Source organism: Staurois parvus, unplaced genomic scaffold, assembly GCF_062004578.1.
Source record: "Staurois parvus isolate SC_StPar_1 unplaced genomic scaffold, SC_StPar_1.0 ptg000635l, whole genome shotgun sequence".
Classification (NCBI taxonomy): Eukaryota; Metazoa; Chordata; class Amphibia; order Anura; family Ranidae; genus Staurois; species Staurois parvus.
In genome coordinates, this window is record NW_028318431.1 from 3497511 (window position 1) to 3524811 (window position 27301).

The window sequence follows — 27301 nt, forward strand, 5'->3', positions numbered from 1 at the left end:
GGTCATGTGATTAACTTGGCCATTGCATAACATTCCACTTCTTTCCCTTAAAAAACTCTTTGGTTGCTTTTGCAGTATGCTTTGGGTCATTGTCCATCTGCACTGTGAAGCGGCGTCCAATGAGTTCTGAAGCATTTGGCTGAATATGAGCAGATAATATTGCCCGAAACACTTCAGAATTCATCCGGCTGCTTTTGTCAGCAGTCACATCATCAATAAATACAAGAGAACCAGTTCCATTGGCAGCCATACATGCCCACGCCATGACACTACCACCACCATGCTTCACTGATGAGGTGGTATGCTTAGGATCATGAGCAGTTCCTTTCCTTCTCCATACTCTTCTCTTCCCATCACTCTGGTACAAGTTGATCTTGGTCTCATCTGTCCATAGGATGTTGTTCCAGAACTGTGAAGGCTTTTTTAGATGTCATTTGGCAGAATCTAATCTGACCTTCCTCTTTTTGAGGCTCACCAATGGTTTACATCTTGTGGTGAACCCTCTGTATTCACTCTGGTGAAGTCTTCTCTTGATTGGTGACTTTGACACACATACACCTACCTTCTGGAGAGTGTTCTTGATCTGGCCAACTGTTGTGAAGGGTGTTTTCTTCACCAGGGAAAGAATTCTTTGGTCATCCACCACAGTTGTTTTCCGTGGTCTTCCGGGTCTTTTGGTGTTGCTGAGCTCATCGGTGCGTTCCTTCTTTTTAAGAATGTTCCAAACAGTTGTTTTGGCCACGCCTAATGTTTTTGCTATCTCTCTGATGGGTTTGTTTTGTTTTTTCAGCCTAATGATGGCTTGCTTCACTGATAGTGACAGCTCTTTGGATCTCATCTTGAGAGTTGACGGCAACAGATTCCAAATGCAAATAGCACACTTGAAATGAACTCTGGACCTTTTATCTGCTCATTGTAATGGGGATAATGATGGAATAACACACACCTGGCCATGGAACAGCTGAGAAGCCAATTGTCCCATTACTTTTGGTCCCTTAACAAGTGGGAGGCACATATGCAAACTGTTGTAATTCCTACACCGTTTTTATGGACCTGACTGTATATTATATTTACTTGTTTTAAACTTTTTTTTTTTACATTTATTTAGTTGTTTCCTGGTTTTTGGCACAGTCCAAAATTATGTCTTATATCCCAGGAGTTTTCATGGGCATTTTGTTCTGTCATATGGAAGAGGGGAGGGGTGTCTTTCTCAGCTAAGCAGACCCCCTTCCTGCATGCTAGGGGGGTGTTTTTCAAAGTGATTTCTCAACAAAAAAGCATGGAGACATTAATGGATGGGTGAGTTTGCTTTGAATACTAAAATGAATTGAATAGCATTTTCAGTTTATGGTGCTCAGATACAGTTCAATTCCGCTTTAACTGTAGTCAGAGCAATAAAAAGTATATTTTATTAGTTGCAATCACTTTGTTTGTAAAATAAGCCTGTATGTTTCTGCTTAAAGTGGTTCTTAAAGTGGTTCTAAAGGCTCAAGGTTTTTTACCTTCATGCACTCTATGCATGAAGGTAAAATCCTTCTGTGTGTAGCAGCCCCCTCTAACACTTACCTGAGCCTCCTCTTGATCCAGGTTCTCTGGGGACTCTTACTCCTGATTGACTGAGGCAGCAGCGGGAGCCATTGGCTCCTGCTGCTCTCAAGCACAGCCAGTGAGCCTATTAGGAAAGGGAGGAAGCGGATCTGTGTGTGAATGGACATGCAGGACCGCTGCTTGGGAGCACGCTTGCTCTGGTGCCCCCATGGTAAGCTGTTTGCTATGGGTGCACCCAATAGAAGGGAGGGGACAGGAGCGCCAGCGGGGGACCTAAGAAGTGGAGGATCTAGGCTGCTCTGTGCAAAACCACTGCACAAAGCAGGTAGGTTTGACATGTTTATTATTTTTAAGAAAAAAAAAAACAAAAACAAGACTTTAGTATCACTTTAATTTTACATTGAGGTGAAACTGCCTTCATTACATGTTGTATTTCAATCCATTTAAATGTGATTATGACACAGTGCTGTATCAAATGCATATATAAACAGTACCAAGCATCTCACTGAGAAGATTGCATATACTGAGAAGAAATAAACAGTGGGTGTCAGGAATGGACTTGCCAATAGTGGTGGGACTCACGATGCCTTGTGGACTGCAGTACCAGGGCTGGCCAGCAGGTGCTCTCAACAACCAGAGGTTCACTTTAGCAATTAGCCATCACCTGGGGCTGATTGCAGGTGGTGTATTTAAGGGATGGCCAGACCTGCAGTCGGTGCCTTGGTGTGTGTTTTTCCATGGGCCCCTGTATCTTGTAACCTGCATTCCTGTTCCTGTTTCTGCCTGACTTGTTGCCGATCCTGACCTCTGCTGACTACTCCTGTTTGATCCCTGGCTTGTGACCCTGACCATTCTCTTCACCTGCTCCTCCTGTACCTACCTGCCCGATAGTTATCGACCCGGCCTGCCTGACTACATTGTGCTCTATATGTGTATGTACCTGTGTATCTATACCAGTTTAGGTTTGGGTTTGTTTCACCTTGTTGTATGTATTTGTGTTAGCTTGGGGTTTGGTGCACTGTGTTTATGTTTGTATTGTTAGTCTTTAATAAAGCGTCTTATTTATACCATATCTGAAGCCTGCGTTTCCCTGTGTCAGTACACACATCTCTGGTCACACCCGCATCCCTGACAGTGGGAGAGCCATTTATTGGACATTTTATTGGACAAAATGTGTAATTTACAGAAATACTCCAAACACAATCTAAAATGCACTACACACAGAACACAAATCAGTAACAATAAAGTTTGAGGAGCTAATACTTAAGGCCCATTCACAACATGAGCACTACTCCACTACTGAGTGCCTCTATGATGAAATTGCACCCCTGTCCTGCCCAGAGCTGACCACATCTGCCTACAACAACTATCTATCATCCTCCCTGGACGCTCTTGCTCCTCTTTCTACACGCAGAACCAGGCCTCGCCTGTCACAATCCTGGAAAACAGATGAGACCAGAAGTCTCAAGAGACCCAGCCACACTCTTGAGCAAGCATGGCGTAAAAATAAATCCCTGGAAAGCAGGGTAAGCAAACCTACTATAACACTCTCATCAAGACCTTCTCATCCAATCCTCGTCAACTATTTTCTACCCTTAATTCCTTACTCCACCCCCCACTGCCTCCACCCACCAACTTACTTACTGCACAGGAGATTGCTAGTCACTTCAAGAAGAAGATCGACACAATTCGTGATGAGATCTCCAGTGTAAGGTTTCCTCCTCTAACCAACATACCAGGCCCAACACCAAACTCTACACTCTCCTCCTTCGACCCAGTTACCACCAAAGAAGTTACCGATCTCCTTTCCAAGGCCCACTTCACCACCTGTCCCCTGGATCCTGTCCCCTCACGACTGTTGCAGCCTCCTTCCTGCTCTATCGTAAACTCTCTAATCCACATCTTCAACCTCTCACTCTCCATGGGCACCTTTCCCTCCCCACTCAAACATGCACTGGTTACCCCATCCTCAAAAAACCCTCGCTGGACCCCACCTGTTTGAATAACTTAAGACCCATCTTCCTGCTCCCGTTTGCCTCCAAGCTTCTCGAGCGCCTTGTTCACAACCGTATGAACTGCTACCTCACCGACAATGACCTTCTTGATCCCGACAGTCTGGCTTCCGCCCACAACATTCAACAGAAACTGCCCTACTAAAACTCACTAATGACCTACTAAAACTCACTAATGACCTACTAACTGCTAAAACCAACGACCATTACTCCATACTCATACTCCTTGACCTTTCCGCTGCCTTTGACACAGTCAACCACCCGCTCCTCCTCAGTAAACTCCACTCCATCGGCCTCCATAACTCTGTTCTCTCCTGGTTCTCCTCTTACCTTTCTCAGCGCACTTTCAGTGTCACATACAACTCCTCCGCTCCAATTCCTCTTTCTGTTGGGGTACCCCAAGGTTCTGTTCTTGGGCCCCTCCTTTTCTCTCTCTATACCTCCTACCTGGGCCAACTGATAACCTCCTATGGCTTCCAATACCACCTCTATGCTGATGACACCCAGATCTATCTCTCCACTCCCTAGCTCACCCCCTCAATCTCCTCACGTATCACAAATCTACTAAGCGACATATCAGCATGGATGTCACATCACTACCTTAAACTCAGTCTTTCAAAAACTGAGCTTGTAATATTTCCTCCTCCCCGATCCCCCACTCATGACTTTACCATTAGGATCAACAGCACAACCATTGGTCCTTCCCCTCATGCCAGGGTGCTAGGCGTAATCCTAGACTCTGACCTCTCCTTTGGGCCCCACATCCACTCACTGGCTAAATCCTGCCACCTCAACCTCCGGAACATTTCCAAAATCCGCCCCTTCCTGACCAATGACACCACAAAACAACTTATCCACGCCTTGGTTTTATCCCGCCTCGATTACTGCAACTCCCTCCTCACTGGTCTACCGTTACACAGGCTATCCCCCTTCAGTCTAATATGAATGCTGCTGCTAGACTCATATACTTTACCAACCGATCAACAACTGCTGCCCCTCTCTGCAAATCCCTCTACTGGCTTCCACTAACCCAGTGTTTCTCAACTCCAGTCCTCATGGACCCCCAACAGGTCATGTTTTCAGGATTTCCATTATTTTGCACAGGTGATTTGATCAGTTTCACTGCCTTAGTAATTACCACAGCTGTTTCATCTGAGGGAAATCCTGAAAACATGACCTGTTGGGGGTCCATGAGGACTGGAGTTGAGAAACACTGCACTAACCCAACGTATAAAATTCAAAATACTAACCACAACTTACAAAGCCATCCACAACACTGCCCCTAGCTACATCACAAACCTCATCCACAGATAGCGCCCAAATCGCCCACTCCGCTCCTCCCATGATATCCTCCTCTCTAGCTCCCTAATCACCTCCTCCCACGTTCGCCTCCAGGACTTCTCCAGAGCCTCTCCCATCCTCTGGAACTCCCTACCACAGCATGTCTTGTCAGTCCCCACCCTGTCTGCCTTTAGGCGATCTTTGAAAACTCACTTCTTCAGGGAAGCCTACCCCACCTCCACCTAAGAAATGTACTTGAATCACCTCCGCCAGATCATCCCCCGCAGCTATCACTTTTTGTATCACCTCCCCCTTCCTTGAGATTGTAAGCTCCACGAGCAGGGCCCTCCTATTCCTTCTGTACTGAAATGTATTGTAATTGTACTGTCTCCTTAATATTGTAAAGTGCTGCGCAAACTGTTGGCGCTATATAAATCCTGTATAATAATAATAAAGTGATATTAAAGGCAAAAAAAAAAAAACAACAAACGTCATATATCAATATAAACACTCTGCAGCGCAAAAAATTTTTTACAATAAATATTATGAAAAAAAGTCCAAATAAAGTCCAAAAAATATTTAAAATATATAAATGGTCATACTTACCTGCTTTATGCAGTGGTTCTGCACAGAGCAGCCCTGAGCCTCCTCCTCTCGGGTTCCCCGCCAGTGTTCCTGGCCCCTCCCTCCTGCAAAGGGGGCACCCAAACAGGCTTTCTCCCGGGCTGCTGCTCTGCATGTCCATTTACACACAAAGCTGCGGCTCGTCCCTGAACCCTCTCTCTCCTCATTGGCTCACTGGCTGTGATTGACTGTCTCAGCCAATGAGGAAGGAGAGTCCTTGTGCACATCACTGGATTGTGATGGGTCTCAGATAAGTATTAGGGGGAACTGAGGGGGGCTGCTGCACACAGACGTTTTTTTACCTTCGTGCATAGGACGCATCAAGATAAAACAACCTTGAACCTTTACAACCACTTTAACAATGTTAAAGCACACTGCGTTAAGGCAACCCATTCCTTTTTTTAAGGCTTGTACCTTAATGTGCAAAAAAATGAACTTGACACTTTTTGGTGAGCCCCTTTGAAAAAGTATGCAAACCCCTTGGAATTAACTAGTTTGCTGCAGTAATTTGCAATAAAATGTGATCTGATCTTCATCTAAGTCACATCAGCTTAAGCTGATAACACACAAATGGTTCTAATTTCCTGTGTCTTAAACAACGTAAAGCCTTATATGTGACAGTGTATGCATAAAAAAGGCAAAATAAAGAACATTTAGAAAAGAGGGAATAAGAGATTGCTGCTGTTCCATAACTGTGTCATACTTCACAGTGTGATAATTGAATGAATATAATAATGGTACAGCGCAACCTCAACATCTACTGTGTAGGTTCTGATAATTCTCAATGTGTTGATACCACAACCTCAGTGGCTCAACTCTTATTTAAATATACATATCTTTATGCAGAGAGTTAATAGCTGGTTGAACCTCCTTTGTTAGCAATGAATTCAAGCAAGCGCTTTTGGTATCTCTGGATAAGACCTGCAAAATGTTCAGGAGGAATTTTTGACCATTCCTCTTTACAAAACAGCTTCGGCTCAGACACATTTGTAGAACATCTGCTGTAAACAGCTCTCTTGATATCATTCCACAGCAACTCTATGGGGTTGGTTTGGGCACTGACTGGGTCACTGCAAAAGGCACATTTTCATTTTCAGAAGCCAGTCTGTGGTGGGTTTACTTTGATGTTCAGGGTCATTGTCTTGCTGCATCACTCAATTTCTAAGTTTCAGCTGGCTGACAGCAACCCTGACATTATCCTGTAGGATATTTTGGTAAACTTGGGAATTGCCTCGATGATGACAAGTGGTCCAGGCCATTAGACAGTGAAGCAAGCCCAAATCATGATATTCCCTCCACCATACTACACACCTGGGATGATGTTTTGATGTTCTCCAAGTCAACTTTTTGTTTCATCAGTCCAAAAAACATTTTTCCAGTAGCATTGTGGTTTGCCAAGATGTTCTTTGACAAACTCCAGGCACACAGCATTTTTTTTTTTTGTTGGAGAGCAGCAGATACCTTCTTGGTGTTCTGCCAAGGACAACCTGCCTATTCAAAGACTTACATACTGTACGCTCACGAACAGGGATGTTTGGCAGTTTCATTGATGTCTTCAAGGCTTTAGCAGTTACTTGTGGGTTCTTTACCTTGCTGAAGATTCTGTGTTGTTCCTTGAGAGTCATCTTGGCTGGGCACTGATTTCTAAGAAGAGTAGCCACAGTACTAAACTGCCTCTATTTATAGAAAATTAGTCTAAATGTTGACTGACAGATGTCTAAACACTTTTAGATTGCATTACATCCCTTTCTGGCCTTTTAAAGATCATGCAGACCTTAGCCACGGTTCACATCAGCTGATGCTTCTTATGAACAGCAATCCTAAAATGTTTCAATGTCTTTTATCAAAGTAACTCTAAACCACACCTCCAAACTCTTTTCAAAAACTGGACTCCAGGTGTGCAAATGACTCCAATTAGCTTTTGTCAAAGTAATTGGGCTATGGGTTCACTTACTTTTTCCTTTAATTTTTAATAAATTTCAATAAATGAGAACTGTTTGTGTGTTAACATTGTGCTTGTCTATTGCTGTGACTTAGTTGAGAATCACATCACATTTTATGGCAAATTCCGACAGAAAACCAGTTAAAGTGGGTGTAAACACTAGAGTTTTTTTTACCTTAAAGCATTAAGATAAAAAAAAATTCTATTATTTTTACCGCCTCTCACCTCCCTTTATACTTACCTGAGTCCTATTTTAATCCAGTGCTGTGCTGGTCTGCAGCGGTACTGGTCTCTCTCCTCAAGGCTCAGAGACAGCTGAAAGGAAGGAGCAGTGGTGGGGCTGAGCGTCGCTGTGTGTCAATGGACAAACAAACCCTGGATGTGAGTCCACAGATGTGCCACCATAGAAAGTAGCTTCCTATGGTAGCACACATGCGCCAGCGGGGGACCCAAGAAGGGGAGGTTCCAGGCTGCTCTGTGCAATACCATTGCATAGGGCAGATCATTATTTAATGTCTATTATTTTATTTCAAAAAATATTTTTCTTGCTACTATATGAAGTGCATTCACATTACTCTGTTTTTTAATACAAACACAGCATTAGCTCTGCATTTGATGGCTGTTGCAGATAGAAAATTCAGTTTTCTTCTGTTACTAGTGAGGGAGGGGACATATCCCACCTTTCATTCAGCTGTGCATATAATCTGAGTTCCCGCTGTGCAGGCTATTTGGGTCTATAAGCAACAAAGTAGTAAACCAGCTTTCTGAAGCCAGCCAGTCACATTCACAACCTTCTGCTTACAAGTAATAAATATGAAATATTTAAGAAAAAAAAAACTTCATTTTTAGTTGAGTATAATGAAGTAAACCGTTTATATTCCACCAATGAGATTGTTTCTATAGTTTTAACATAGTTCTAAAGACTAAACATTTTTTACCTCAATGTATTCCTTGCATTAAGATAAAAAATGTTTAGGTTAAAGTATCACCCCCTCACCCCTCCAATACTTACCTGAGGCCAATCTTGATCCAGCGCTGTGCCCATCTTCAGTGGCTCTCTCCTCTTCTCCCCGTTCTCACAGGCATTGCTAAGAGCAGCGGAAGCCACTGGATCCCACTGCTGTCAGTCAAATGCAGGGACAAATGGGCGAGGCTGACATGCACTATCTGTGTCAATAGGCACAAGCAGCACAGCTCAGGATCGAGCATGCGGGTGTGCCACCATAGGAAGCAGAGGAGGAGAGAGCCAGTAGCTCCAGTGGGGGGGGGACCTGAGAAGAGGAGGTTAGCCCCCTCTCTGCGCAACTCCATTGCACAGCAAATAGTGTTTTAACCTGTTTGTTATTTTAAAAACAAAAATCAAATTTAAGACTTTACAATCATTTTAAGCTACAGCCACACTGAATAAGGTTTTCCCATATGTTTATATCCAAATCTATATTTCCTATATATGGACACAAACTAAAACTTCTGTTTTTACTGGAAATAACAGAAATAGCTGTTATTTAGTTTTTTTCAGTGCAATGTAGTGTCTAAATATGGTACTTTTAAAGAAACTGTGAACAGAATCAGATTTTTGACTTTTTGCTTTTCCGGTTCACTAACATTATTCACTGAACGTTCAGCGAAAGCATCAATCTACAGACCAGTGAGCTAGAAAAATTTTATTTTTTGGAAAAATCTGCAAACAAAATCAATGCAACAGACCCAAAGGGGCAAACCAAAGCAATAAACTTGTAATAGCAGTAATCTGTATTATAGCTAATGTAAAACTATATTTTCCTTTTCCTTTTTTTTTTTTTTTTCTGCAAAGACAAATTTTACAAATGAATCTAGGTTTTAATAGAGAAACAGTGAAATCTAAGTACTCAATATAAAAAAAGGAACAAAGCTGTTTGTACTGGCTAAATTGTAAAATGGAAAAAAAATCTGGGGTTACCATGTTTATGCCTCATGCACACTGGGCATCAAAAACGCCACTTTTAAGGATTTATGACCCTTTTTTTCTGCCTCTAAACTCCCCTCCATGTTAGCCTATGTGTCCATGCACACATAGGCCTTTACAGGAGTTTAGAGGCAGGGGCATTTATAGGCAGAAAAAACCCAGAGCCAACATGGTCAGGAGAGCAGCGCTTTGCCATAAAAAATGCAATTGTGTGTGTCCTGAGTCTATGTTAGGTTGGCTTCACATCTGTGCGCTACTGTAACAAACAATTGGCCATGCCATGTGCCTTTCATTTTGAATAGCACCATAATGCACCATGCAAATGCATGTGTAATGCAGCACACTACTGGGCACAGATGGCAGCTATTTATGCACTATAGTGTGGTGCCATAAAAAAAAGTTACCTGTATATTTTTTGGTCAAATTATTGGCTTCCTACCACAATGCATATTAACACACAGAAAATCACACAAAAACCTGCATGTAGAAACTCATGGCTCATGTGCAGTAATGCCACTCCCGACCCAATAAATATTTCCTCACATTTGCAAAATAAATACCATCATACAGCCCCACTTGTTTTTGCAGTTCCACTGATAATGCACAATTTTTGACATATGGTAGTCTTGCTTTAGATATGAGCTTACCACCTATTCAGAAATATTGTGAAACAGAACCTAGATAGAGAGAAAACAGGTGGCGCACACACCTAGTGCATTATCCAAGGTTTATTGTAGGAATTAAATCATAAAAACATATTCACAGACGAAGCATGTATCTAAAAAGCATAGAAAAATGACAATGGCCACAACGGCGGGCAAGGTGTTCTCACAGTCAGTGCGGTCAAATGGCTGACGCGTTTCGGGGACGAATCCCTTTCCTCAGAGCTGATGACCAACCTGTATGGAGGTCAAGTAGTAAATAACCAGGGCTAGATGCCTTGGGAGCAAAGCTCCACCTCCTCTACAATACAATTACATCAGTATATCACATATTTTTAATATACACCCGCATCAGAGGGTGTGTTTTTTTTTTTTTTTCTTTTTTTTTCTTCTTCTCAGACTTATTATTCATTAGTTTCATGTTCTCTTATTCTTCCCCCCCCCCCCTCCTATTTTTGCCACACTCCATACATCATACAATACTCCCACATGTCTGTATCCCCCTTCCCTCCCCTCAGTTCTGACATGTTGATCATTACATTTTCAATATTCATTACAAACATATTTGCCCTCTTGGTTCCCTTTCCCCCCCCCCCCTTTTTTTCCTTGCCCCCGAAGTCTGCCACTTTCATAGGTTAATTTCCATTATAGAACTTATCACCACAACACCACATTCACCCCATCCAGCCATCCTCCACATGGCTATGCTGACTCAGTTCCCTTCTTCCCTCCCCCCTGGGAGGAGCCTTGCAATCACTGCACCTGTTCCTGTTTTGTTCCAGGGATACCAGGCATGAGTCATCCGGAGTTTACTTCCTGTCTTGTGGTTTGCATTCCAGCAGCCATTTCCCTACAGGTATAAAAGCACACTCTCTCACCATCTCACTCAGGCATCAACAGCGAGGCTCTTACTTTACTTTCCATTCATCGTGCATCAGCATCAGAGGTATCTACACCATATTCATATGTCTCATCCATTCACTTAACCATTGCCTCCTAAAGGTCATTCATTTACCCATACACACACTCTTTATTTTATGTTTTCTAATGTTCCCAAATTTTTTTTTATTTTTTTTATTTTTTTTCCCCAACAACAGTCCAATATCACTACACAGCACTCGCACAGTGCTGACAGTTTGCTCACCGCTTCACATTTGAAGAGATATATATGGTCTACAGCCACACTCACTACTTTGAACTGATAATCATCCATTATCCACTAGTCTTATTACTTTTATTTTTATGATGTTTACTAACATTATTTTTATCATCATTGCCAGTGTTACTACTATGATTATTTTCATATACATTATTTTTTATTTTTTTTTTATATAAAAAATGTTTTCTATTTATTTACATTTGCAGGTGCTATATTCATGTATTTTTAATATAATTTTTTTATTTGCTTTGCTTCTTAGTGCATGCATATCTCTTTGTATATGTGTATATGCATGTGTATATATGTATGTATATGCGTTTATAAAAACTACAAAATATTGCACTTTAAATAACCCCCTCCAACCCCTCATCTTATAACAAGTAGAGGAGGTGGAGCTTGCTCCCAAGGCATCTAGCCCTGGTTATTTACTACTTGACCTCCATACAGGTTGGTCATCAGCTCTGAGGAAAGGGATTCGTCCCCGAAACGCGTCAGCCATTTGACCGCACTGACTGTGAGAACACCTTGCCCGCCGTTGTGGCCATTGTCATTTTTCTATGCTTTTTAGATACATGCTTCGTCTGTGAGTATGTTTTTATGATTTAATTCCTACAATAAACCTTGGATAATGCACTAGGTGTGTGCGCCACCTGTTTTCTCTCTATCCAGTGGCTGATTTCCCCGTCTGAGGAGGGCTGCACCCCTGGAACATTTCCTTTTGGTTGTCGCTGTCCTGGTACCCTTGGCTTCCCTTTTGGCTGTGCATATCCTGAGGCGCTGGAGAGTACATACGCTATCTGAAACAGAACCTACACAAGACCCTCTGGGAAGCCCTATTTCATGAGTCCGCCGACAATTCCACAAAACCCAAACACAAACTTCTTTGTAGTTACAAAACAGATAACAGCTAGACTAATAACTATCAGGAAATCATACAAAGCGTAAAAGGTATGTTGATCAAAGGGGAATTGATGGTCATCAAAGTCATATCCTAGATCCATCCATATGGCTTCCATAACTCCCTTCTAGGATTATTATGCCACCCTGATAGTATGATACTAGTTACTTTGTCATGTGGAAGAACAGGGTTAAGGGGAGAGAAATCCCTTTTCCCCCCTCCAACATCCCCCCCCCACATTTATTCCTCTCATATTAGACTTATTGATTCTAAAGCCACCTCTCATGCTTTCCATCAACCACTAAATTTCATTATACTGATTCCATTCTACAGCCATGGTGAGCTAAAGTGGAATTCCAGTAAAATTCTAAGGCAGGCCACAGACTGAGGGAATTTCTTACCTGCAACCCCAGAAAAAGAAATTCACTCTATTCCCCCATCAACACAGACAGTCTTGACAGGGGAATCCCTCCTGCTGAGCCATTGTGTTCTCCTAGGTGGTGCTGGTGTAGGAAGCCATCCCTGCTGGGAGAACACAGTGGTCATTGCTAAAGGCTATAACAGCCGCTAGTGTAAAATCTGACAGGCTGGTTGTACCCAAGTTGATCGATCAATCAACTTGGGTACATTCAGCTGCTCATACATAAATAAAATCTCAGCCAGTTCCTGCTGAACTTGCCAAGATTCAAACTCTCCATGGCCAGCCTAAGCACAAACCTGCTGCCACCCCCATTCTAAGAGTATTCTATCTACCATGTAAAAGAAAAGAATTCCTAAACGTACCTACTCTGAAGCTGCTCTGGAGCGATCACATGACTGGGTGCCAGTGCTGGCTCCAGTGTAGACAGCGACAACAGCTGCAGTGCCTGAGCGATGGCATCACCCATAGGTTTACTATGGAGCATCAGTTGTTGGCTGTCCCTCCTCTACACTAAAGCCGACACGGAGACCTGATCATGTGACCGGAGCAGCTTCATAATAGGTAAGTATAGAAGTCTTTGCTTTTACAGGGTACAGAGTCTTAGAATGGGGGTGGGAGAAGGTTTAGGCTCAGTTAGCATTTGAATGGAATTCCAATTTAAGGGGCTCTACAAGAACACAATGGGGTTGATTTACTAAAACTGGAGATTGCAAAATTTGGTGCAGCTCTGCAGAGAAATCAATCAGCTTCTAATGTCAGTTTGTTCAATAAGCTTTGACAAAAAAAACATGGAAGCTGATTGCTTTCTGTGCAGAGCTGCACCAGATTTTGCACTCTCCGGTTTTAGTAAATCAACTCCAATAGGTGGTGATATGTCTCCATATACATCGGATGAAGGGCACCATGACCATTATGATCCCAAATAACTGTTTCAATATGTGTGCTTTGTTCACCACAATTAATTGTCATTATACAAAAGAATAGTGATGCAACTATTTTCATACCTGTCTCTTTCCTAAAATATTCCCTTACATTATAATAACAGAAGCCAGGCAGAGGGAATCAGGCACTAGCACCAAGAGTTTTCAATTTCATTTTACAGGCTTATATTATAGATCAGTATTTTAGGTCTGAAATCTTTTCAAAGTATGTTGTTGACTGATGATCTCCCAAGAGTAGATTAGTTCCCTCAACACCTAGTATTAAAGTAAATTGAATTTTGAGTCAGAAAATGGTGGCTGAGAGTCTGCTCAAGTGGTTTAAAGGCTGAAAAATTCTCAGCATATTTCCCTTTTCATTAAATAAGCAGTGTGGCAAAATGAATGCGTTTACACTATTTGCAAATGGCCACTTCATGCAAAAATGAAAAATATTCCAATAAATACAGCTATGTATTCATTAAATGGATAAATGTATTTTATATACAATAAGCATTTGACCTTCAGTCTGTCCTGATATTTTGACACTCCTGTAACCCTCTGTAAAGCAAAACTTAGACTGTACTTTTATCCAATCAGAACTTCCTTATAACATGCTTAGGTTGTCTTTAGCAATCAAGCTCAGCCGATAAAGGCCTATGATTCCTATGACAGTTGAAATAATCAAGCTTAAAGTGATACTTAACCAAGGACTCTGCATTCACTATATCTGGTCTCCCCCCAGTACACAGAACATGGAAATGCAATTATTTTTGTAAATATAAACTGCTAAATACCTTTTCTCATCAGCAGTTAGAGCAGTCTTGTGACTTCAGCAAAGTACTGGTTAAGCTTGTAGGAGGAGATTTCTTTCTGCTCTAGGAGGATGTGAAAGTCCTGACCCTCTGTCTGGACAGGGATGATTGGCCCTGTGCTGGTCACATGCACTCTCCCAAGAAAAAAAAAACCTCTCTAGCAATACACGCCAAACTGAGTATGTGTATGTGACTACGGATTCAGTCTGTATCAAGTGGTCATTTTAACCAGAGGAGGGGCAGAGAAGTCAGGATCAAACATCCTTTTACACAATGCAGGGGATTAACCGCTTAGGTTCCACGGTGAGTATAACAAGCATGATTTACTGATTTTACTGTTGTGGGTTTAGTAACACTTTGATAGGACATGAAAATTGTGTTTATCGGGGCGTGGCGACCGTGCTGCAAGATGGCTGCTGACTGATTCCGCTCCGCTCCACAGCTGGAGAGTTTGCATCCCACAAGGACTCGAGGACAGTCCCACACTCCTCCATTGTCCTCCCCATCTACTGGGGAACACTCGGAATGCCCCAAAGGAATGAAGAATTCCTGGCACCCAGGAATTTAAAGGGTTTTTCCCGATTCTTCCCCAGAGGCTCCAGCAAGATGGCGGCGGCTGCCACTCCTCATCACAGGCCGGGACAGAGCCTGACACACGCTGCAAGCGCAACAATGAGGGGAACGGCCGATGCAATCCAGATGAATCCTCCGGTTCGATACCGCCACACCCTCTGCTCACAGCCCAGTCAAGTCCAGACCTCGCATGGACGAAGATGCAGCTCATCTTACCCACATGTGCATGGAGGTAGGCAACTATCATACTAATTCCTCACCCGCTATGGACAGGCCTGACCCCATAGCTAATTTTCCCACTACAGGTCAGCCAGTGTCGGACTCTACATTAAAGGACATGTTATTGTCCCTGAGGGCATCCCTGCAAACTGACATGCTTTCCTGCATTCAAAGCTTCCAAAAGAAACTTCATGAAGTTGGTGACAGAGTGGGACAGATTGCAGATAAACTGGTAGAATATGCCACATCTTTCAATTCCCTCAAAGATGCCCATAGCACACATTCATCTCTTGAAAGTGGCCTCCAACTGCTTAAAAGATGGGATATCATTCCCTCCTTCCACTACACAGCCTGGTTCCCATCAAATAACCTCAGATTGGCAGGTTGTATCACGCAAGAAGGCCCATCCTTCAAGAAGTTCTCATGAATCCTAAGTTCTTCTTACCATAATACTCCTCAGCTGGAACCTAGATGCATATCATCTCTTTACCCCCTATCAGTTCAGCAGTTTGTTGCACAGTTTTTTCAAACATTTTTTATCTCCACTTTCCCATTATGTTTTTTCTTAAGTTCAGACCCTCCTACTTCTCATGCTTTGCAGTTGGTGATGCTCATTTGAAAATGGTCATTGCCACCTTTGAGTTTTTTCTGTAAACTACCATACATTACCTGGAGGTCATCCACTTCTCAACCAGCTTTGAGCAATATCTACAGATCCTCACTCACTCATTTTTTCCTTTTTGAATGGGAATCAAAATAGTTTCCCTCTATGTTAAGGGCCTGAATCACCCCGCAAAGAGATCTTCGATGTGGAAGGAGGCCTCCAATCTTCATGCTGACATACTCTACATTCAAGAGACTCAATTTCATGCCCTTCATACCCCCAGTTGCATTCATAAAGAATTTCCTCATATCTTCCGGGCTTCGGCCCCCTGCAAAAAAAAGAGGTGTGTTGACGGCAATAAAGAATTCTTTATCCTTCACCTGCAAGGACTCAATTCTCGACCCGCAAGGCAGATATATTGTGCTATTATGTGATATAAATAACCAACCCTACACCCTGGTGAATCTATACTCCTCCCAACACGCTTCAACTCAGATTCCTCCGAAAACTTCTCCAGAAGGTAGACAAGATAAAATATGGCCGTCTGCTTCTCTGTGGAGACTTTAATTTAACAGTGGACCCCTCCAGGACCTCGAAGAGACTGACTCCTACTCTCCACTCTCTACTACATTTGGAGGACCTGTTCGACGTCTGACGCTGCCAGCACGCCTCTGAGAAGGACTTCACATTTTTTTTCTAGGCATGTCACATACTCTCGCATTGTTTTTAACAGATAAGTGGGTGCTTCAGCAGGCCTCCTCCTCCTCTATTTCCGACATTGCCTGAAACTAACTCTCCCTCTTCTATTGATAACTTCTTAATTTGGAATACCCATAATGCTTATATGAGACGAGTAATACTTCAGCTTTGTGCTAGAGCCAAGAAGCACCATAACCTTCACTTGAAATCACACCTTGATAGTATTCATCGCCTTGAAGTGGACAATGAAGCTAACTTTGACCCAATCAGGGCCACCACCCTCCACGATCTTAGACTTGAATTGAGAGGGTTTTTGTTTTTGTAAGATTTCTAGAACCTTCAAAATTAAACACTACTCCAATGGCAATCCAGCTGGGAAACTTCTAGCTAATAGACTCAAGTCATATAGGACTAATTCCAAAATCTCCCACCTTTTGCACCCTCTCACCAAGCATAAAATTACTAATCCTCTGGAAATCGCCAATTCTTTCGCAGACTACTATAGTACTCTATATAATCTCAAAAATGATCCACTCACTCCTCAACCTAATGCTCGGGCTATTGGCGACTTCTTGGCTCAGCTTCATCTTTATCTGAGGAACACCTCTCCATTCTAAATGCCCCCTTCACGAAACTTGAAATTATTAGTTATAGATTCACTCCCTATTGGGAAAGCCCCGGGACCTGATGGATTTACTAATGACTACTATAAGCTTTTCAAATCCCAATTAGACCCAAATCTCGCCCTGGTTTTCCATGATGCTATGTCCCGGGCTTCATTTCCCCCCAGAGATGCTGAGAGCTTATGTTGTAACCATCCCTAAACCAGGTAAAGATCCTACCTCTCCGGCAAACTTCAGACCCATTTCTTTACTCAACATAGATGTTAAAATCTATGCTAAACTACTGGCGGGTCGTCTGTTTGCTATCTTTCTGGAATTGATCAAGCCGGATCAAACTGGTTTTACAAAAGGTAGACAAGCATCTGATGCAACTAGACACTTAATTAATCTACTTCATGTTGCTGAGACCCATCACGTGCCTTCTCTGCTCCTCTCGTTAGATGCGGAGAAGACATTCGATCGGATCCATTGGGGGTATATGTCAGCAGTGTTGTCCAAGTTTGGTTTCCAGAGATCCATATTGTCTGCTATCTTAGCACTTTATTCATGTCCAACAGCACAAGTTTACACATCTAACCTCCTTTCTAGACCCTTTGATATCACGAACGGCACACAACAGGGGTTTCCACTGTCCCCCCCAACATTTAATCTCCTGATAGAACCCTTAGCAGAGGCCATTTGTTCACACCCCCAAGTTGCGGGCTTCCACGTTGATCGATCGCGTCAGGAAAGGACTCACCGCTGGTGGTGCTGGGGCTCACCTGCTGTGTGGGCTGCAGTACTGGTGCTTGCCAGCGATTGCTTTTCAGCAGCCAGGATCTCACCTCCTGCAATCAAGCCATCACCTAAGCCTGGTTGCAGGAGGTGTATTTAAGCAGCAATCATGCCTGTAACCAGTGCCTTGGTGTTTTGTTCCCATGTGCCTGTGATAACCTGTTTTTCTGAACCTGCTCCTGTTCCTGTGATCTGTTCCATGTCCTGTCTGCCTCTCCCTACCCCATGCTTGATCAACTGTGTATGACCCTGGTTAGCCCTGACTACTCTTTTGTTCTGTATATATTGGGTGAAGCTTTCTGATTATTTGGTTTTTACTTGCACGGTGCGTTTGTATATTGGTGTGTCGCACAAATAAACTATATTATTATTACATTACTCCTGAAGCCTGCTATTCCCTGTGTCAGTCCACACATCTCTGGTCACATCCGGATCCTTGACAGATTGACACATTCTATTAGTCTCTTTGCGGATGACATTATCCATTATCCATTCACCAATCCTCGGATCTCTTTGCCCCGGGCCCACCACATCTTATCCAAATTTAGTGAAATTTCATATTACAAGGTCGATTATTAAAAATCATTGATTTTAGACCTAGGCACACCAATCTCAGACAAAAGAATACTGCAACAATCTCTCCCATATCTATGGACCTCTCAAGGAGTCCCTTATCTAGGCATAACCCTAACACCTTCCACAAAACACCTCGTCCGTGTTAACTTCCAGATACTTTAGATGAAAAACTTTCACAAGAGCTGTCTCGCCTGACTAAGGTTGAATTATCTTGGTCTGGCTGCCTCGCTTCTTACAAGATGCGTATTCTTCCCCAAATGCTCTACCTTTTTAGAACTTTAGCTTCCCTCATCCCTTCACATTATACTAATGCCCTTCAAAAGGCGTTTAACTACTTGCCGACCTCAGATAGCCGAATGACGGCTACACTCCGGCCGGCCAGTTCTGGGTGGGCATATGACGTCCTCCCAGAACGCGCTCTCCTGCGCGCCCCTGGGGGAGCGCACCCGGCGATCTCCATGATCGCTGTGTCCTACAGACACAGCTGATCACGTGATGTGGTAAAATACCAATCACAACAGCCTTTTACCACGTGATGAGCCGTGTCCAATGACATGCTGATCACTGGGAAATGCAATTGCCGGTTCTCGGCTGCACTTTTCTCACGCTGTCAGATCGTGAGGAAAGTACTGCCGAGAACCGGCAGTTGTCAGAACAGGGATCGGCACTGATGATCAGTGCCCTGATGATCGGTGCCCAGCAGTGCCACCCACAAGTTCTGCGCACCTGTGCCCAGCAGTGCACCCACTAGCTCTGCCCACCCGTGCCCAGCAGTGCGCCCACTAGCTCCGCCTCCCTGTGCCCAGAAGCATACCCACCTGTGCGCAACAGTGCACCCACCTGTGCCACCCAGCAGTGTCACACACCAGTGCCCAGAAGTGCCACCTACCTGTGCTCAGCAGTGTCACCCACCTGTGCCCACCAGTGCCACCCACCTGTGCCCAGCAGTGCAGTCCAGCAGTGCTGCCAGTCAGTGCCACCAGTCAGTGCCCAGCGGTTGTGCCAGTCAGTGCCCAGCAGTGCCGCCAGTCAGTGCCCAGCAGTGATGCCAGTCAGTGCCACCTATCAGTGCTATCAGTACCCATCAACAGTGCCGCCTATCCGTGACACCTCATTAGTGCTGCCTATCCATGCCGCCTCATTATTGCTGCCTATCAGTGCTGCCTATCAGTGCCCTTCAGTGCCGCCTATCAGTGTCCATCAGTGCCGCCTATCAGTGCCCATAAGTGCTGCCTCATCAACACACATCAGTGAAGGAGAAAAATTACCAGTTTAAAAAATTTTATAACAGAAACAAAGAAACTTTTTTTTTCAAATTTTTTGCACTTTTTTTGTTTATAGCGCAAAAAGTAAAGTGCCCAGCGGGGATTAAATACCACCAAAATAAAGCTCAATTTGTGAGAAAAAAATGATAAAAATTACATATGGGTATAATCTTGCAAAACCGCGCAATTGTCAAAGTGCGACAGTGCTGAAAGCTGAAAATTGGCCTGGTAAAGAAGGGGGTATAAGTGCCTGGTAGGCAAGTGGTTAAACAGTTCGTTTGGCAGGTCAGGAGAGCTAGATGTTTCCATGCCCTGCTAATGAAACGTAGAAGTGCGGGCAGAATAGGTATGATTAACATCAGAGATAATTACTTGGCTGCCTGCCTTGATCAACTGAAATATTGGTTCGTACCCTCATCTACCTCACATTGGATAACCATAGAATGCTCCTTTACATCGGCTCATGACCTCTGCTCACTCTTAATTGTTGACATGTGGCAGCCCTTTTGCCAGAAAAAGCTCTCCCCACCTATGAGAGCCTCCCTCCTTGCGTGGAGAGAAATGAATAAACGTCTTGAGCCAGGAATTTTTGATACTCCACTTCATTTTCCACTCCTGACACTACACTCTCTTATACCACATATAAACCTTAGATCCTGGTTATCGAATGTATCCATGCCATAAATGATATTATGTCCCACAGGCTACCTCTCTCCATGGCCACCTTACGGGTGCAGTTTGGTCTGACAGATGCAGACTATTTTCAGTACCTGCGCGTCCGCCATCTGCTGTTAACTTCACCCCCTCCGGTAATCCTCCTACTCCAACGTTTAATGCAGCACTTTCTATCTACTCCCCCCCCAAAAGTAAAGGTATTTCTCTAATATACAACATTTTACAGGACAAACTTACCTTTATTAAGCTAGGTCCATTCTTACGTTGGAAGATCTGAATTCCTCCTTTGCTCGCTCCCAATGACAAACCGCTCTCAAATTGGTCTACAAAGCCTCACCCTGTGTTCAGCACTAGGAATTAACTAAAAAAATATGTCTTCGCTGGTACCTCACCCCTTATCGTTTAGCTCAATTCTCTCCTTCCCAGTCCCCACTATGCTGGCTTGGGCATGGCCAAGTTGGTAATCTTCTCCATATTTTCTGGACTTGTAAAAGTGTTGTCAGCTTTTGGAACAAAATCTTTACAATACTATCTGACGTAGTAGGTTTTATGATCACTCCCAACCCAGCTCTGGCGGAGTTAAACCTGGGAATTGAGGCTATCCCCCTCTTTGGCCGCATATTCTCCACACATCTTCTCATAGCTGCCAGGCTTTTGATAGCCAGACACTGGAAAGCCCAAAATGCCCCCAATCCCTCTGAAGCACTAGCGCTTGTTAAACTCTTCTTATGAATGTGTCTTAGCAATTTGGTCAGGTCGAATCACGATACCTGACTCTGTTTGGGAACCCTGGACCTCCTGGTTGAACAGGTGCACTTAGCAAATTCAAATTGATTACTTTCAATGTAATCCACTCTAGCCGTAGCTTCCCTAGCGGTATGATTATGTCAGTATTTCTGTGCTCAAACCGGTACTTTTTTTGCATGGGAATATGTCTTTTTTTAATTGTAGGCCTGTAATTTTTAGGAATAACTCACTGAAATCTGTTCAAACAAGAGTCTAGTAAACATCCCAGGTATAATACAATTTGAAACACAAAATCATAAATTATAATTTAATAAATAATCATAAAAAATTATAATATAATAATAATAAATTTAATTCAATAATATAATCAAACCAAAAACACTGAAATGTGAAATAGAGCGCCAGGTTCGCACATCAGTCGCAAAATCGTTTTCAGTGTCTGATGGCGAATTTCCCCATGAATCATTATCACTCAATTCTGCAAGTAGTTCTGATTTACTATCGCTGTTCTCTAACTGGTCTAAAATTGCTTTTGACCTAAAGGGACGCTTTTTGGACACCATGGACGTTTCTCTGTTTCCAGGCAGAAAGAACTGTAAAAATGCAGGCAGGGCACAGGACAAAGCACTAGGGATAAAATGTATGTGAAATGGTTTGATACAGTAATGTTTTATGAGATTTTAGTGTATTTAGTGAATGTCACTTTTTAACATTTTTAAATTTCCAGCTGGTTCCGTCCCCCGTACGTCCCGAGATCGCAGGGAACAGAACCCAGAAGAGAGATGCCAGCATCGGCCAGAGGAGATGGCCGGGGACACTGCAGGAGGGACATCGCGGGAGCGCAGGACAAGGTAAGAGAAGAACAGATCACGGAGCAACGCTGCAGGGTATTCCCAGGTTACCGATTGTGGTGCTTAAACTTTACCCCGAGCTATACTCGGGAATACCTCCAGGGAGGTTAATATGTGACCTTCTGCATACAGTACCTGTTTAGTGACCTAATGAATGGTAATCCAACTACATACCCTTGTCTCATATATGTTTTTGTTATGTTTTCTGTCCTTTCTGTATTCATACCAATGTCTGCACTAAAAGCCGCGTGAGGCGGTTCATTCTGTATGTTCCCTGTATAAAATCAATAAAAATTTATCGAAAAAAAAAATTGTGTTTATCTACCACAGTGTTTTTTAATCTGCTGATTTTGGATATACTGTATTTTGAGGCTGTTGAGGTTATTGTTTATGATATTGTCTACTTTTATATTTTTAGCACTGTAGGTTTATTGAGGGACATATACAGGATATAAATATGCACTCTGTGATACATGAATAGAACTTGTGAAATGTTTTTGCTACTTATATAGCTTTTTCCATTAGTACCACTTCCTTTCTTGTCTGTGTCATAGTATTAAGGTTTTTTTTGTTTAGCTATATGTATATTCCAAGTACTTTAAAGTGGTTTTAAACCTCTGAAATGAAAAATGAACAAAGCATATCCCTCTATAGTGTGTACTCAATCCAAAGCACCTAGTGTAATTTCTGTCTAATCTCTTTTCCACTGATATCTGCACGAGTCACTTCTTACAGGTTATGCCGACACCACAGAATCCCTTCCCATTCTCCAGCACACTGAAGGTGACCGACAGCCTCAGCTGTGCATGTTTCCCTATGAGACTGCGTAGACCGATGTGTGTCCATCCCTTGCATTGAGGTCTCAGATTACACTCATCTCCCTGCTCTATACTGTGCAGTGTGTGACATCAGATCCCCCCCCTGAAATTCTGTGTAAGTCCTCATGCACACTGGACGTTTTTACAGCAGCTGTTTTGGCTTTTGATGTTTTTTTTTTTACAGCTAGTAAACCCCCCAGCATGTTATCCTATGTGTCCATGCACACATAGACTGTAATCAATGTTTTTTGGCAGGGATGTTTTCTGGCTGAAAAAAAAAACCCCCAGGACTAGTGGGTTTCTAGAAGAATTTTTAGCTGTAAAAACACTCTAATGCTGAAAAATGCGGCAAAACACAGTAGAATGCGGCAATCCGGCATTTTTGGATGTTTTTTTGCTCCAAAAAACATTTTTTTTTGTGAAACAAAATGCTAAAAAACACAAACGCGGACAAACACCGCTAAACGCTAATGCAAAAAAAGCTGAAAAACGCATATTTTTTAACTTGACTTTACACAGCTAACGTTACCGGTGTTATTAAAACACCCTGTGTGCATGGAGTCTTAAAAGTCTGCTTTAGGCAGATGTAGAGAAGAGAAACTGCAGATAACGAGGTATAACTTAAAGCGGCAGTAAAGTCCACTTTTTTATTTATACCTACAGATAAGCCCATATTAATGCTGACCCGTAGGTACAGTAAATATCCCCAAAACAGGCACCATTTAGGAAATATTTACTTTAGTAGCAGCCAGTGTTGTCACCAGCGCATGTGCACTGTGCTCTCAGTGGACAGTATGCAGTCCATTGAGAGAGCTGTGCCATGGCAGTGACTCCAGTGCAGTAATGGGAGTGACGTCATCACGGCTCAGCCTTTCAAACAGTCGGAACACATGAAACCTGAAGTACAGCACTGACACTGTACTAATGACACTGGGCAAGAAGGGGTTAATGTGAGGGGCGATCAAAGGATTAACTGTGCGTAGAGAGTGTTTTACTAGGGGGCGGGGGGGGTGGAGCTTCACTGTAAGCACACGGATTGTGTGCACAGCCATCCCGAGCAGTGTGCCCAAGCTAACAGGAAGGAAGACTCAGAAGGTAATCACTGGCCAGGACCTAGTGATTGACATCTGCAGCTGCGAATGGTGGCGCAGGTAGGGCGCGCATGTGGCTTGCGCACCCTACTCGGAAATGCAAAATAACGTATATATACACGTGATTTTGTGCACCCGTGCCACCGTGTAGCAGTATATCTGCTATACGACGGCAGGTAAGTGGCTAATGAGGAAAGTGGCAGGGTCTGCATCTCTTCAGACATGATTTCCCACAGGGAATATTTTACCAAAAATTACATTTTTGTTGCCAGGGATGCCAAAAATCTGACATGTAGCTTAGTGCAGACTTCTGGGAAAATCAGTGAGTCAATCACCCAAGCAGGAAATGACATTTTCAGGGGGCGTTCTGCACACCATCTGTGTACAGAACACCTCCAGGTAGCCATATTGCATTTTACAGAAAATTACAACACTGCAGATTGAAAAGGAAAGGTAATTTTTAAGAACATTCAACTAGAATATGAGTTGAGACGCAATTGGAAAAACTTTATTTTTTTTTATTTGCTAATATTTTTTCCCACGAAAGTGGAATTACCCTTTAAGGACAAAACTCGATTACTCAAACCTCTAATAAACTTAATTTCCATGAACAGATTCTTTTCCTCAAATGCAGTTGTGTTCTTTGAGCTACTGCACATTTATCAATCCTGATAACATCAGAATCAAAAATATCTAACTGTAGTTATAAACATAGGAAGATTAAACTCAGAAACACTAATTTATTTTCAGACTGTCATATAAGCATGTACACATGCATGGTCCAAAGGTACATCTTTATGCCTAGGCAGGCGACACACATCAGCTCAGTTATCCAAACATGAGAAAAACAGAAAACAGCTAAAAGTTATCCAAAATGGCTGATGACTAGTTCTATCAATTGGTTCACTCTAAAGCACTCTACCGGTCTGTGCTTAGACCCTTAAACTTAAAGTGTTACTAAACCCACAACAGTAAAATCAGTCTGTATATGCACTAAAGTATGCTGGTTATACTCACTGTGGAACCTAAGGGGTAAATCCTCTGCATTGTAAAAAAGGCTGTTTTATCCTATCTTCTCTGATCATCCCCTTCCACTGTCCCCAATCCATCTGCCATAGTTAGAGCACAAATGGCAAGTTTGCACATGCTCTGTTTGGTGTGTATTGCTAGAGAGGTTTTTTTGGAGGGGAGGGTGCATGTGATCCGCACAGGGCCAATCAGCACTGTCCATACAGAGGGTCAGGTGTTAGGCAGCCTCATAGGACAGTCACAGCAGAACGAAAACTCATCCTGCAAGCTTTAACCAGTGCTCAGCTGGACACTGGTAGAAGTGAAAAGACTTCTATATACTACTGAGGAGAAAAAGATAACTAGCAGTTTATATTTACTAAAACAATTGCATTTCCATGTTCTGTGTAGTGTGGAATACTGAATATAATGAATGCAGGGTCCTGGGTTTAGTAACACTTTAATCAGGTATCATCTCTTTTACAACATCCACCCTAATACATGAAGCATCCATAGGCATTTTGATAAAATGGAAACTCTATAACACTCTATTACCCAGATGTCATTATTTTGCATTCCCACTATGTGTGGTTTACAAATTAAAGTGTTACTAAACCCACAACAGTAAAATCAGTCTGTATATGCAGGAAAGCATGCTTGTTATACTCACTGTGGAACCTAAGGGGTTAATCCTCTGCATTGTGTAAAAAAGGCTGTTTTGGTTTTGCTTCTCTGATCCTCTCCTCCTTCTAATGTCTCTAATATGTCTGCTGATAGTATAGAGCTCTAGGGGTCACTTTGCACATGCTCAGCTTAGTGTGTGAGGCTAGAGAGTGTTTTTGTTTCCTTTGGGAGGGTGCATGTGATCAGCACAGGGCCAATCAGCACTGTCCAGACAGAGGGTCAGGGGTTATGCAGCCTCATAGGACAATCAGAGCAGAATTAAAACTCCTCCTCCAAAAACTTTAACCAGTGCTCGGCTGGACACTGATAAAAGTCTCAAGACTTCTATATACTGCTGATGGGAAAAGGTATTTAGTTTATATTTACTAAAATAATTGCATTTCCATGTTGTGTGTACTGTGGAAAACTAAATATAGTTTATGCAGAGTCGTGGGTTTAGTAACACTAATTTTCCTTTCCACTAGATATATACTCTCATGACTTTTTTCTGCAGTTTCTTTTATTTCACCCAAAATTTCCAAAAATCTCCACAAACTGCTTTCCCAAATTTCTGATCTGAGTGTGTATTGATCTTAATGGTGAAAAAAAAAGGGGGGGGGGTATTCAAACATTCGCAGTGCAGGCAATTGCCTTCTATTGTGATATAATATTTCTATTTTTTTTTCTTTTCTAGAGGATTACAAGCATCATCTTTGAATCACTTCAATACAAAAGAAAGTATTTACCTACCTGGGGAACAAGGCTGACATGTATGTTACAGAAGTTCTCTCTCTTTGCCTTGAACTGGAATTGCCGGAAAGCTTCAATGAATGCCATTCCTTCAATGTCCCCAATTGTACCACCCAACTAAAAGAAAGGGAATATAAAAGTAAAAATAAATAAGAGTCGCACTACCATAACAACAGTCATAGTTACACTACTTATTATAATGTGTGTCCAGGGAAGAAGGGATATAGGATGCTCATAAATCCTGAGTTGATGGGAGGATTGGACCCAAGAAGGCTGCGCTTTTCGGTGATTTGTCTGATGATCTCTGTGTGACTTGGCCAGTCGTTCCTTTTTACAAACGAAAACAGGGAATGGAGGGGTTTTTTTTCCAAGAGATTTTTTTTTGTTAGTGAAGAAGAGAAGACTTCAATGTTTGTTGTTTTGTAGTTACAGAAAAAGAGAACAGACACAAAACAAGAACAAAAACAAGGCCTCCAGTTCTGGAGACTTCAAGTGCAGCCTTCGATCTACTAATTGCAGAGAAGCTTGCAGAGACTTCAAACACAACCAGAAAGCACACCATGTTAATATATCATGAAGTTACAAGAGACAAGTGCTATAATTATGAACAAAAGAAAATAATAAATAAAACGCAAGCAACTGAAGATGTTTTTAATGCTTATACAGGAACTGTAGCCTGAATTCTCATTATTTTGCCAAACATTTACAGTATAAGCCCGGGTTCACACTGATGCGGTCCAGAATTCGCAGAGTTTTCAATTCCGCACCGCATCAGAATCACACCCCGTTCATGCGAACCACTGCGGGTGTGTATGTTAACAACACCCCGAAAGTGGTCTGCAAAATGCGGCTCGATGTTCAAAATCGGACCGCATAAGTGTGAATACCCATGCGATCCGATTCTAAAAAAAAAAGAGTCCTGCTCCTTTGTGGTGCGGGTGCACTGCGAATAGAGCCGTACAAAATGTATGGCTCTAATCTCACCACACACAAATCGCATGTGATTTGCACAGGAATGCGGTGCGGTTCCTGTGCGAATCAAATGTGATATACCGCACCGCACGTATGTGAACCCAGACTCAGAGTTGGAAATGCAGGAGACTGGCTGGAGGTCCAGAGAGCAGGAGATGGAGGGGGGAAG

General features: G+C 42.7%; 1 protein-coding gene across 6 annotated transcripts in view; it reads right to left on the bottom strand.

Annotated features, from left to right (window-relative positions):
- Window positions 1-27301, bottom strand: part of CTPS2 (CTP synthase 2) — a 306531-nt gene that overhangs the window by 245094 nt on the left and 34136 nt on the right. For all 6 annotated transcript variants that reach the window (XM_089693658.1, XM_089693654.1, XM_089693659.1 and 3 more), the window contains one exon: window positions 26161-26277. In XM_089693658.1, the coding sequence (XP_089549784.1) occupies window positions 26161-26277 (117 nt within the window). The remainder of the gene's footprint in view (window positions 1-26160; window positions 26278-27301) is intronic.